The sequence below is a fragment of the Typopeltis vanoorti genome, chromosome 12 (genome assembly GCF_054136105.1).
Source record: "Typopeltis vanoorti isolate ZY-2024b chromosome 12, IOZ_Tvanoo_1.0, whole genome shotgun sequence".
Taxonomy (NCBI): domain Eukaryota; kingdom Metazoa; phylum Arthropoda; class Arachnida; order Uropygi; family Thelyphonidae; genus Typopeltis; species Typopeltis vanoorti.
The window spans coordinates 46,200,319-46,215,507 of record NC_143560.1 but is presented as its reverse complement, the minus strand read 5'-3'; the positions used below and the strand labels follow the sequence as shown (position 1 = coordinate 46,215,507).

Genomic DNA, 15,189 nt, shown 5'->3' with positions numbered 1-15,189 from the left:
AAATTGGTAGGTAAAGCAAAGACATTTTTGCATTCATCTCCAATACTTCAAGAAACCTTTGAGTATTCCAAATTTAAAGAAACTTTATTGTCTCAATTTTGTAAACTTAGAAGTGTAGGTCCTAACTTATGGAAATTGCAGAAAATTGTTCAAAAGGATAAAGAAACTGTTACTGATTTTCACAATCGGTTATTAACATTGGCCAACAGTTTGAATGTTACTGGTGAAGATAAACCTCACTTAGATTGGGCTGTGTTCCAACAATTTAGACAAGGTGTTAGGCAAGAATTAAGAGAAACAGCCTACAAGAAGAAAATTTCTACTTTAGAAGAGTGTCTCAAAAGTGTTAAGGAAAAAGAACAAATACTAGGCGACCTTTATCCCTCAACCAATGCAAGTCTTGTGAACGTCGTGAATAAAACTGATAGTTCATTCAACCAATCAGAAATAGAAAGGAGAAGTAAAGTTGAAAAGGAAAAAGCAAAGAATACTGGAGAAAATTCAAGTAGTGTAAACTACGTGACAGAGAGTAAAGAACAATTGGACAGGAAACTGATGACAGAAGTAAAAACTTTAATTCACCAGGAAGTGAATAAGTTAAATCAGCCTATAATGGATAGTCTTAATGAAGTTGTGAGACAGTTATCAGCTATTACTCTGAAATCTCAAGAAAATCAAAATCCCACTACAAATAAAATTGATGAGATGATCAAACATCAAGTTGAACAACAAAATCAACCTATTTTAAGTAGTCTAGATAGAGTAATGCGAGGATTAAATGATGTTAGACAACAAATGTCTGCTATTCCTCAATCCAAGACAGAGATAAAGCAAAGAAATCCTCTTAGGTGTTACAATTGCAACAAAGTTGGACATTATGCCAGGAACTGTTTCCATAACAAGGAAGACTACTATAACAACAGATGGAACTCAAAGTTTGGATACAAACCCCACAGGAGAAATAAAAGAATTCAGAATTATCAAACATCTAATGAGAGAATGATGAGAATTAGAGGTGATATCCTGGGCTCTAAATGTGACATCTTATTAGATACAGGATGCAATGCCTCTACCATCAGGATGGATTATTTCCTAACATTAAAGAACAAACTGTGGAAGAGCACTGCCAAGCTGAGACAACCTGTGAGGATTACTTCTCTTTCAGACTCAAACTTTATGGCATATGAAAAGGTTCGAGCTAGAATATACCTGCCAGAATTTGGACTGTATGTGTGGCAAGACCTACTTGTTGTCCCCACTACTTCCAATCTAAATTCTCACATTATCTTGGGAACAAACTTCTTAGCAAGATATAAATTTTCTTGTGACTTTTCTAAGGGGGAAATAACCCTGATGAACAAAAGGAGATGTACTAGAAGAAATGAAATTCATAATTATGATAAGTCTAAGTATCAAACAAAACAGTTTAGATTGCCACTTGAATCAGGACCATCTACTGAAGAAAAATCAGCTGTGAATCAATCATCTAATAGAGATAGTGGTGATGATTCTTATGTACATATTCAATCTGATACTCCTCTTCTTACTGATGAACAAAAAGTAGTAGTGACAAAGCCCAAATCAGAACTTACCACTGATAGTAAACTAAAGGTTGAAGTCAATTTTGGTGAAATGTCTAATCTATATCGTAGAACAAACCACCAGGTTGTGAGACAACAAAGACTTAATTCTAATAATGGAGAACGTGAATTTATTTCAAAGAAGAGAATCCTATACTACAAACTTGAAAGACATGCAGAAAGTGATAATAATAGTAATAAGAGAATTGATGATAAAATGAAAGAGAATAAAGGCACAAAACATAATAAAGAACCAAGTTTCAGTAAAACTGGCTATTACTTGAAAAATCGAAAAGGAATATGTAATCCAGTTTTTTTTAAAGGAGCCTAGTGTAAAAAGAAAAATTTTTCTTATAATAAAAATTTTTCAAAGAAAGGGTGAGCCTATGTTAAATTGTGAATGAAGCTATGTTATGTAATTTATTATTTTTCATTCACATTTAACATTGCTTATTAAATATTAATCATGGTTTATATAAAATTGTTTATTATTCTTTAATTAAGAATTACTAATTAAAAATTTATTCAAAACCTGACCTATTATTAGTTTATAAAATAATAATATGTTTAGAATTTTGTATAACTAAATATATATGATGTAACGTAAAGTATATTTTTATATTTAACTGTATACGTAATCAAAAAGTTGAAGAAGTAGCTTAAATATTCTGTTGTTCTTATTTGCCAAATATTTAATGTTATGTAATCAGTCATCTAGTAGTAAGAGAGCATACATTACATTAGCGAAATGTTTACGTTTAGTCTGTTGTCATGGAGACGCACGCGTAAACAACCACGAGTGAAGAGAGCGTGGCGTTCGAACGTAAGGTGGGAGTGAAGGTCATATAGAATATAGAGAAAAAGGGTAAAGGAGAAGGAAGGTCATAGATAAGACAGGGAGGGAGAAGAATTATTATTAAGGAGTGAGGAGAGAGTTTTGCGGAACCAAGATTATAAAATCCTGAGGGCAGAAATTTATGAGTATAGTGTTCGGAAGTGAACCTATAAGTAGTGAAACATAAAGTTTAATGTTATAAGCGAAATCTGCTGTTGTTATGAAGAAAGGTTGATGCCGTAATCAGATAAAAGGAAACTGGACAGTCAATGCGAAAATTCTGATTAGTTCTAGTTAATCTGGATTACGATTAAATTCTATGTTGCCCTAGGAAAAGGTTATATTGATTACTTGGAGAAAAGTGAACAGGAAAAGATATTAGTACCTAATTACTGTTGTTTGGAATAGTGAAGTGCGACTTACAGTAATACAGTTTAAACTATGGAGAATATTTGTTATGTGTGTTCCGCTAATGTTAATTAAGTTAATTCATAAGTGCTCTCTCAATAATTTGATGTATTGAAGAATTGTCTGGTAAGAGTAGTTGTATAAGTTTCTCTATTCTAGCATTAACTGTGATATATCTCTGATGTTCAAGAACCGGAATATATTTGCTTGGAATATAGCTTACGTAGTTTATTGCCTGCTGTGAATATAAACATTGAGCTGATAGATTTGTGAAGACTGAATAAAATGTGAAATTGTTATATTAACTTGAGATGAGAAGATTTGTGTTTTTTTGAGACTGTGAATAGTATATGAAAGTTAGAACATTGAATTAGCATCAGTGACCTAAGAAGATGTGTTAAGTTAATTGTATAGTTCCATTTCAAAATAGAGTTCTTGTATTTTGTTAACCATATCATATATTAAATGTTTTATTTTGTTGATCTAAATATTGTGTTTGCCTGAATTCCTTATTATTGCACCGTTCATAAACATTCAAATCTTGCGGGAACCCCAAGTAAAAATGATAATAAATGATTCGGCCCAATGAGATGACTGTTAACTTAATTTAGAACTGATCCTACTATTTATATAGACTAATCTAAGAATAGGGTGGCGCAGTATAAATATAAATTTCCCTACTTTTGGATCGGTGATCATTTCGTAATTAGTTGTATTATTCATAAAAGTGACTTGAAACTAGATAAATTTAGAACATGACAGAAGGAGCCGTCACGACAATACCAATGTTTCCTTTCATTATTCTAAAACTGTTTGTTGCAAATGAGCAATACAAGGTTTATTTTTTAAGAATGTAATTAATTCTGTCCATTTTTTGTAATTGTTCAAATGATTTAAATTTTTCTCATGACGATTCAGGTACATTGCAAGATGTTGCCTATATTCTGCTGTTATCAGCAGAATATAGAATAAAGTTAAAAACTGCAGCAGATTTTCTTATATATGTTTAGAGTAAATGCGAGTTTGAACAAGATTAAACAAATTCAAATGCACATCATCCTGTAAACAGTAAACTCACGCCAATTCAAGTTTTTACTTGTTTACGCTAAACTACTTGTTACAACTAGGATCAGAATAAAATAAGATTTTAAGGAATAATAACAAATAAGTGATTATAAATAATTCGTTTAAGACATCTATAAAATATAATTAAAATTTAAACTAAAATGTAATTTATTTTGATATAATTAATGAATAATTTTTTTTTTTTAAGTATTTCCTCCTCTCCTGAATCTTTGGAGCCTTTACTATCCTGGCACCTGTGTGCGTTGCACACATTGCACATATGGCCGATGCGCCATATGTGCAATGTGTGTACATTGCTTTCATGTCTACCTATTGTGGACTTAAACCCTGCTATCATCAGAAGTACCTCTCCCCCTCCTTGTCCTTTTTATCCTCGTGAAAAATACTGTATCCTTCCATTTCTATTCCCATTACGATATCATCTTCATTCAACCATGTTTCACTTATTCCAATGATTTTGGGGCGAATAAACTCAATCGTTAAAACCATTTCATCCCCATTATTTCTGATACTTCTGGCATTTTTAAACAAACACAGCAATTCATTTTTAGGTATAATAACCAGTTCTATCCAAGCCGTTTGTTGTGATTTCTCCACCACACCTGCCCAATCACCTTTATCACCACTTACCACATATATCTGCTCAGTCTCAACTTTCCTACCCACATTGCAATATACTCCATCTTCATACACACATTCACTGCCACTTTCAACATCCATTCTCTCTATGCCATGTCTCCCTGACCACCTGAGCTCCCTCCGTTTCCCTGTTCCTCTTGCATTCCCGTTCACTCTTTATCTGTCGCACTACTACTGTTTACTCTACCAAGCACTTCTGTCTCTTCAGTACCGCTCTCCTGATTTTTCCATTCATCTCTTTCTTCTGATTTCTTGCATGCATTACACACTGTACTTCCATCCAGCAATACTTTCTCCAGTATACTCACTCCAAAGCCATTTAAATGCAACCCATCATGCTTGTATAATTTCATTCTTCCCTCAAACACATGTCATACATCCATGCATGATGATGTTGACAAACATGCCACAATTCTAATTTTGACATGTGTAACTAATAAATAAAAAATAAATAAAAATATAAAGCAAAAATAAATGTTTAATATAAAAAAGTTATTATAAAAATATAAAAAAATTCAAAATATCTACTTTTAAAGAAGTGCCTTTCAAGTTATTTTAGTTAATTGTAGTCCACTAACTGTTCATTTTTATATATGAGTAAATACTTACAAATTCCTCTTGCAGCAAAGAGGCTGCTTTTCTCAGTTGGATGTCAACAGGTAAATACAAATCAGAGATTAGGTCCAAATGAGTGTAATGAAAAGCTAATGACAAGCAACAGCAAACCTTCTCAACAGATCTCCTGTTTTGGTATAATTTCAATGAACTACTCAGAACTACTGATATAAGAAATGACTTCTTATCAGGTGAGATATAAAGTTTACTAAACATGTCAGGAAATGATTGAAGATGTTCTAATTCACCAAGCAGTAATTGACTAGATAAATGAAATGCATCTTGAAGTAAAGATACACCTTCAGAAAAGTGACAAGCATAAGGAAAACAGGATGGCTGCAAACTTTCAGGATTACCTCTACCACATTCCATGAGTGAAGATGTTTCAGGCTTACTGGTACTGATTTTACTAGGGACTTCAAAAAAGCCATTTTCATTTGGTTTCCATAGAGAGATCAGTTGTGGACCAAGCATGTGATTCCACGAGGTCAGCACAGCACATCGTATAATACTGCCATGTTCTGTAAAAATTTTTAAAAAAATAATTAGTGTCTACTGAATTTCTAATACTCTTTTTTTAGGAGATAAATATGGATTCTACTTTTTATATATGCAAATTTACAAAAAGTGTTACACAATATTATAATAGTTAGCATAACTCTGAAGTCACTATATGCAAGGAAGTGTATTCCTATAATCAGCACTTTTTTCCTCCTTAAAAAAGCAGGCTTGCCAGAGTTGCAATATTTTCATTCAAACACCTGTAAACATGTTTTTAAAAGAACTGTTCTGAGCTCTTTCTGAAGGTACAGATTTTGCTTCATCCCTTCAATGGATAGCTTACTTAGATATTATGGTAGGTGTGGAAAAAGGAATCAGATACTGCACTCAGATGAAGTTAACAAAATTAAGATTTGAAGTTGCCAAGATTCTATACAAGGTAAATCCTCCTCCACCTCTGAATGTACCTTTCTCAAAACTGTAATTATTTTGTTCTTTATGATGCAACACTAATATTTACATCACTAGAGCTAATAAGAGTAATACTACTGTTATGATGGATATCACAGAGTATAACTGTAAACTTAATACTTTACTCAGGAGCAGATCACATAATGTAATCAGCAGTGATCTGACTCAGAGCTAAATTAGCAAAGCAAATTAATTATTGGGGCAGGTACATTCATGAGATGCTACCACTATTGAAAAATTGCAGATTCATCATGCTCATCCTCCACATACATATCTGTGGTCTTTCAAATGTTCAAACATATAATTATCCATTATGTGTCATAGTTGATTGTATTGTCTCTTATTAAATATCTCTCTAGTCTTCTTCATAACCTCACTGGCCCCACTAGTTCTTATATCAAAAACAACATTGATGTCAAAGATAAAATTAAATAATTTCTTTTGATAAAGATTTGCTATTCACCAACATACCATTTTAGCAAACTCTTCACCTCTTACAAGCTGATTTCCCTAAGGACAACATAGGAAAACTTATTCAAAAGGACAATTTATTCAAAATGAAAAATGAAATGAGGAATATGCAGAGATATTAGATGTTTAGTGGAAACAAATGAAAGTCTGCAAAAGAATAGAATGAAAGAAAAAAAGGATAAAAGAGGACAAAGGATTCGAGAATATAAGTGTATGGAGATTCCATTGTTAGAGGACTGGTTAATAAGAAAGTCAATAAGGTCTGCTATCCAGGAGAGAGAGAGAGAGAATGAGTAAGATAATCCATGCTTTGGACATGAGGAGGAAACATGCAGGAGAATTAGTGGTAGTTATGGGGACAAATGATTTTAGTGGACATAAGGAGTATGTGAGAGAAAATATCAGGAGGTTATTGAAAGTCAGTGTATTGTCGAGGTATGCAATGATGAGCTGAGACGGAAAGCCAGAATCATGAAGTGAATTTATGTATGTATGGGGATGATCAGCATACAAATGGAATAGGTCAGGATGTGGGGTGAAGAAGTTGAGATTGAGCAGATATATGTGGCAAGTGGTGACAAAGGTGGTTGGGCAATGGTGGGTGAGGAAATTACAACCAACAAGTGGCTTGGGTAGACTTGTTATAGACCAAAAACTGTACTGCTGTGTTTATTTACAAATGCCACAAGTATCAGAAATAAGGGAGATGAAATGATTTCAATGATTGAGTTTATTCATTCCAAAATCACTGGAATTAAGTGAAACATGGCTGAATGAAGATGATATCCTAATGGAAACAAAAATGGAAGGTACGGTGTTTTTTGTGAGGATAGAAAGGAAAAGAAGGGAGGAGAGTGCTGTTGATGATAGCAGGAGAATTATGTCCACATAAAGTAGACATGAAAGAGAGAAATAGCGACAATGGTTATGAAGCATTATGGCATGCGGTGGAGGTTGACAAGAAGACATATTTAGTTGGATGCTGCTATGGGCAGGGAATATGGAGGGTGATGATGAAGAAATGTAGAAACAACTTAGGTTAGTGAAAAAAAGGAAGGGTGATTATTATGGGCAATTTTAATTATATCAGTATAGATTGGAATGAAAAAATAGAATGTGGGAATAAGGACAATGAATTTCTTGAGTTATTGAGAGACAACTATCTTAGACGGTGTAAAGGAGAGCAAACAAGGATCGAAAGCTTTACATCTGATCATTTCATCAGAAGATGTAATTGTGAGTGGAATTTCGCACTTTCTTTCAGTTGGTGAGAATAATCATGAAGTGATCACCTGGGTTGTAACTAGCCATATGCAGACTTCTGTGAGGAAAGGATATAAGTGGAAGTATAAGGCTGGTGATTATAACAAGCTTAGAAGACAGCTTGGAGGTATAGCATGGAATGAGGAGTTGAGCAGTAAGAAAATAAATGCTGCTTTGGAACAGACAAAGAAATACATAACAGCATCCATGTGTGAATGTATTCTGAAGGTCAAAAGGTTGAATAAGGTAGATAAAATTGATGAATGAGGGGATTAAGCATGAAATATGGAAGAAGAGGAGGCAGTACAAGATGAATAATGGTAATAATCAGTTATATGGAAAATATAAAGAACAAGCCAGCAGAGTGACTTAGTAAGGACAACAAAAGTGTAGTATGAGCAGAAATTAGCAAATCATGTGAAGAAACCCTACAGAGTTTTTTAGTTATGTGGCAAGTAGAAAGAAGAATGATTATGGTAAGATGATGTTAATGGATGAAAATGGTAGAACAGTAACTGCTGCAGAAGACACTATTGAGGTAAACAATGATAAATTTATAAGGGTGTTTCATCCTCATCAGGATGAAAATCATCAGAAACTTAAGTGGAGGACATAGGAGAGGATGGCTTAATTGTGAATGAGCAGGAGATATTTGAGGAAATAAATAAAGTTGATGTCAATAAGGAGATAAGATTTGATGACATATCACCATGGGTCTTAAGGGAATGTTCCAGGGAACTAGCAGTAGCATTGATTTTATAGATTTAATAGATTACACTTTGCAATATTGAACTAATAGTTCCACTTACCTGCCCATTCATGTAATATATTAAAGTCCTCCTGTTTAATAAAAGTCTTGCAAAAGCACAGGTTCGAAGAGAGTGGAAAGAAAGTAAAATTCTTCCACTGCATAAAGGTGGTGATAGGGCTGTGGCTTCAAGTTATAGGACAATTTGTATATCTGGAGTTGTGGTGAAGGTACTAGAGAAATTGGTGAGAACTGGATGCAGAAATGGGTTGATAACAGGCATTCTCTGTGGTTGTCAGCATGGGTTTATTAAAAGGAGATCATGTTTTACTAACTTACTTATGTAACAAGTTGACAAATGTCTTGTACAAGGGAGATACATATATAGTGGTATACTTAGATTTTGCACAAGCTTTTGATAGACTGCCACACAAGCTGTTAAAAAATTGAAACAAATGGGATTGTGTGGCAGTCTATTGTTGGATCAGTGACTGGCTGTCAGATACGCATCAGGAAGTTGTATAAGAGGGTACAATATCCTGAAAGAGGAAGGTCACTAGTAGTGTGCTGCAGGGGTCAGTTTTGGGACCATCCTTGTTCAATTTGTATATTAATGCTATTGGGATGCATTTAACTGGTGACATATAGCTGTTTGCAGATGATGCAAAATTGCAGAGAGCAATGCAGTCATGCAGATGTTATGGCATTACAGGAGGACTTGAATATATTACATGAATGGGCAGGTAAGTGGAACTATTAGTTCAATATTGCAAAGTGTAATCTATTGAAATTTGATAAGCAATGATGGGATGCAAAGGATATACTTGGTGGGGAAACTTTAAAGGATGTAGAGGATATGAGCGATCTGGGAGTGGTGGTGACAAGGACCAGAAATTGAGAAGTTATGTTGCACAAGTTGTGAAAACTTTATATCAGATAATGGCAATGATGCAGAGGATCCTGATATGCAGAAATAAAGTGTCTGTGATGCCATTGTATAAGGCCTTGATCAGCCCTCATATGGATTATTTTGCACAGATTTGGTCACCAGGCTTTCTTGGTGATGAGAATATGTGAAATATAGTCCAGAGAAGATTCACAAAGGTGGTCTTTGAAATGTGGAGTACAAGGACAGATGAAAAGAATGTAAGTTGCAAACTCTCATGAATAGAAGGAGAGAGAGCAAGGGGGGGGGGGGGAATATGATTATTATTATTATTACCCAAGACCTCATGGAGTCAAAGACTCATCTGGGAGGTCCTTTTATCACACACACACATCTCATCATACCGTATCTTAAACACACTCAAACTCCTTGCAGACACCACACACTCAGGCAAGGCATTCCAATCATTCACAACTCTGCACGAAAAAAATGATTGATGAAATCGAATTGATGAAAACGAAAAATGATTGAGACATATAATCTAGTCAGGGGTTGTTATCAGGGTGACGTGAAAAAGATTTTTCCCAGAATGGGAGAGGGGGAGGTAGAACAAGAGGCTGCCCTGGAAACTGTATAAGGATAATCTGAGCAGAGGTAAAGAGCGTGTGGAAAAGGCTCTTTACATGGAGTGGTCAGTGAATGGAATGCACTGCCTGGGTGTGTTGTGAATGTAGACACACTGAATCAGTTTAAGACATGGTTGGATGAGCTGTGTGTATGATAGTGTGTACCTCCCATGATGAGTCTCTGGCTCCATGGAGATGAGATGTTAATAATAACTTTCTTAACTTGTTTCCTTAATTTATTTGAACTTGCCAGCAGTGCAGGCTATTTTACATGGCAGAATAAACTGTGAAAGCAGAGTGAACGAACAGCCATGGGCAGACCTATCTTGCCTGTTTGTCTAATTATTTTATGGATTATCTAGAACAGGGGTTCCCAACCTTTTTGTTTCCTAGAGCACATTCTAAAATACCGGAAGGGCAACGGGCACCATCTATTTTTTCAAGCAAATTTTTTGAATTCTTTTGTTAAATGAATACATACAAAGTTTACATTATAATCAAATGTTTTATTACTTAAAAGTTTACATTATATAAAAATTTAAATATATATATATATGTAAGTTAGTGTGATCTTTGGCAATGCATTTCATTGGCCAGTGCTTCATAATTAGGAGAATATGATGATATTCCAGTTCTTAAACTGGAATGAACAACTTCGAGTGCACGTCTACTTTACATTGTATGTGTTTAATACTCGTCATGTGTCATTAACGCATGCGTCATATAGCATGCCATGAATTGTTGTGTGATTATTTCAAACTATACGGCACACGGTTGAACAGCGGCGGGCACACACAAACTGGTCGACGGGCGCCATGGTGCCCACGGGCAGAGGGTTGGGAACTCCTGATCTAGAAAGTCAACTCTTCAGTACAACTTTCTAATCAGCCTCATATCTGTCTGTCTGCAAAGATGGCAGCCATGTTTTAAAAAGAATTTCCAAGAACTAATTTAAAAAAACAGTGGAACAAATAGCCTGTTCCATTTTGCAGGTATAATCAGTACACCACTTATAAACCAATTTCAGAGTTGTCTTCTTTTTTACCATCCGGCAAATAGATATATTTGCTGGATGGTAAAAATGATAAATTATCACCTCTCTCCTGCCTGGTATCTATCAAGTGTCCTGTTCATGTTGACTTTGTTATTTTGAACAGAGGGGGGGCCATTCTGATGATATCAGAATCCAAGAACTCAGGACTATACCAATTTCTCTAATATTCTGAAAAATTCTGCCTTGGTTAATGTGCCACAGAGAGATTTCTTTGGAATCAAACTCACATTCTTCACATTCTAGCAATTTAAATTTGACCATCTGTTTCTTGAATTTTCACATCAACTGATAACCATACTGATTACATGCCATTCTTAAAGTTTTGGATAACAATCTACATTGTCTACATTGTTTAAATGTCTACATTTGGGGGGGGGGGGGGGGGGTAATAACGAATAAGTTATATAACATTGTATCTGAATTACAAAAACCATCTATTGTTTCCTTTTGAATCTAATAGTGCATTCTCCTATTAATCAAGACGTGACTGAGACTTATAAGCAAGTATGCACATGCTATTTGGGCTCATGTCTTGTGATTCATGTTTTGAATATTATTATCATTATGTGACACCCTCCAGGGAGTCCAAAGGTGCTCTCCCTCTCACTGAGGGAGAGCACCTATTCTACAACTTTCCATCTCCACCACTCAATCCACCATCTACAACGAACCGCAACTACCTTCATCATCTATACCAATACCATCTACTGCAGACCACCGCAACTAGTATTTTCACAAACATCCATGCCCATGGTGGGATTTGAACTTGCATCCTTTTGGCTGGAAAGTGGATACGTTAACCACTCGGCCAACTAGGCTGGCATATTGTTAACCAATCTTCTTTCCCTGATAATGTCTCAGTAGCATTGAGTGAAATGGCTTGGATTTAAATAAATTTTATGTGACCACCATTATAAAAATATAGTACACTATATAAATTTAATGGAAGCCAAAAGTGGTTTGAAAAAGTTTGCTAGGGCAAGGTTTCCAGATTATGTAAACTTTAGCCATCCTGTGGTACTAACATACAACAGGTTTACAACCTTTTATGGTGAAAATCACATTAAAGCAGAAGGGTAGCAATAAGAATATCAAATTGTCTTATTTTGTATTATAGTTGGCAGTGACACAATGAAAATCTGTTGTGGTAAAATTATTATTTTGTTGTTGTTGTTGTTTTTGAATAGGATTTCTGATTTTTATAAGAATGGTAATGACTTGCAAGTTATGCAAATTAAAATGTTGTTTGAGAATGTGTGATTATTTACTTCGTAATTAATCTGCAGATGCAGAGTAAGTTTAAGTTTATAACAGAGGGTGAGAGATAAATAGTGTCATCTGTTATAGATTGGAATTACTTTAACTTTCAGAACCAGTAACAAGGCAAATCTTTGAGAGTAACTTCATGCAAACTAACTTTTGGTAGGGACAAACAGTATGAATGAACTAACTTATTAATTTGCATAAGATACTATCTCATCAGTGAAAATTAAACTTCTTAATTACATTCATTGGAGGCCAGCCATTACCAAATATTTGATAATAAATGGGATGTTTTAAAATGAAAAAGAAGAAAATGTGTCGATTATGTTAAGAACATAAGGCAATATATTCTGAGCATTCAAAATGAGGCTGAAAATTCACTAGCCACTTGTCTCACAAGTGACTAGTGAATTGTCTCTGCCAACTTGCCCATGGCAAGTGGATTTCTGGAGCCATGGTGATACCCGTAAAATGCAAAGATAAGACTAACTTTGTGTTTAGCTATAGCACATGAGATGAATTGATGCCTTCTCACAATTTAATACATTCTTATGTATGAAAATAACTATCCACTATACAATAAGTTAGCATTTTGTATGAATCCTATGTATTGTATATTATTTGAAAAAACAATGAACTTAAATGATGGAACAATTGTATAAGAGTGATTCATAGAACAATTAGAAATATGCTTCAAATGAGCAGGAAGATAAGCAGTATATCCAAGATTTCTGTTCTGGACCTACTACTATTTAATTTATATGTTCATGATTCCATCCAAGGTGTTTGAAAGGAGAGTACAGCAAAATACTCTGAAATGGTGCTGATGCCACAAGAAAATGTGAATAAGTTAGTACTGTGTACAGACAAACAAGATTTTATTTAATACTGCCAGTATAAAAATAACATTTATTATTATTATTATTACATGGGCATCTCCATGAAGTTAGTCCAAAGACTCACTGCAAGAGGAAAACACTAAGCATTAACGCAAAAGTTGGCTTTTAACCATTAAGCCTCGTTGGCTGAGCAATTAGCATATCCGCTCTCCAACCAAAAGGCTGTGGGTTCGAATTCTATCATGGGCATGGATGTTTGTGATTGTCTGTGAAAATACTGGTGGTGGGCAGTAGATGGCATTGGTGTAGTTGCGGTTCATTGTATTTGGTGGATTGTGAGTGATGGAGATAGAGAGCTGTAAAGTAGATGCCCTCCCTCAATGAGTCTTTGGATGCCCTGAAGGTGTCACATAACGAATGCCAGAATCACCCATACAAAAGTGATTCTGGCATCCATTACACTCATTCATTGTTCTCCAAGCAAAATATATATACTTCTTATGGCCAGCGATTCTGGCATCCATTGCACTCATTCATTGTTCTCCAAGCAAAATATATACTTCTTATGGCCAGCTAACAATACACAATTTCCAGTGTAACTACTCATTTTCTCTCTTTTTGTCATGTACAGAAAAATATATTGTAAGTCAATCCAATAAAACCCCATAATAATAATAATAATAATAATTATTATATGCAGAGTACTATCATTCTTCTCTTGAATTCATTCACTGATAGAACATACAGAAGTGATTCTGGCATCCATTGCACTCATTCATTGTTCTCCAAGCAAAATGTATATACTTCTTATGGCCAGCTAACAATGCATGATTTCCAGTGTAACTACTCATTTTCTCTCTTTTTGTCATGTACAGAAAAAATATATTCTAAGTCAATCCTATAAAACCCCATTCAGTAATCTATGTTTCCATTGTATCATCTCTTTTTTTTCTTTTTTTTTTTCACTTATCAAACCACTATTTTTAGCTCAATTTTTGCAAATTTTCAATCTGTCATCATAGGGAACATTCCCGAAACCTATTATCTTGGTCACTTGCCTCTGATCTTACCCACCATTGTAGCATGAAATGAGGAGTTAGCTGGAAAGGATTAATGCAGTTCAGGGGATATTCAAGAACTGTCTAGTAGAAGCAATGTCTAAATGTATTCCAAGGATAAAAAGGTTAAATAAGGTAGGTATGAAATGGATGAATGAAGAGTTAAGCATGTGATACAGAGGAAAAAGGCATTACGAGCAGCATAAGTGGAGTGGTAATAATCAATTCCATGAAGATTCAAAGAACAGGCAAGGAGGGTGACTTGGTTGGTGAGTTAGCAAAAGTGAAGTATGAACAGCAGCTAGCTAATAAAGCCAAGCAGAATCCTAGGGAGTTATTTTGATATGAAGCCAGCATAAAAAAAGATTATGGAAGGATGACAATGATTGGAGAAAATGGTATAAAAAGAACTGCTGCAGGAGATATAGTGGAGATACTATATGAGCAGTTCATAAAGGTCTTTCATTCTTCTGAATGTGACATCATGGAGAGTTTGAAAGCAGTTGATGATGAGCAGGAGAAACTGACTGTAAGTGAGCAAGAGGTATGGGGAATTAAGCAAACGTAATATTAATAAGGCTGTGGGACTTGATAATATATCACCACATATTTTGAAGGAATGTGTCAGGGAGTTAGCATCTGCCTTGATATATTTTTTTAATATGAGTCTTGCACTGGGTCAAGTTCCAAAGGAGTGAAAGAAGGGCAAGATTGTGCTGCTTCATAAGGGAGGTGATAGAACTCAAACATCAAATTATAGGCCTATCTGTGTGTCAGATGGAGAGGCCGGTGAAAACCAGGATCCGGAATTGGGTTGACATCAATGATATTATCTTTAACGGACAG

At 34.8% G+C, this 15,189-nt stretch overlaps 1 protein-coding gene across 1 annotated transcript in view; it reads right to left on the bottom strand.

Moving 5' to 3' along the window:
* Positions 1-15,189, bottom strand: part of LOC150100751 (uncharacterized) — a 161,138-nt gene that overhangs the window by 132,353 nt on the left and 13,596 nt on the right. The window contains exon 2 of the mRNA XM_090401264.1: positions 5,158-5,684. Within this exon, the coding sequence (XP_090257390.1) occupies positions 5,158-5,684 (527 nt within the window). The remainder of the gene's footprint in view (positions 1-5,157; positions 5,685-15,189) is intronic.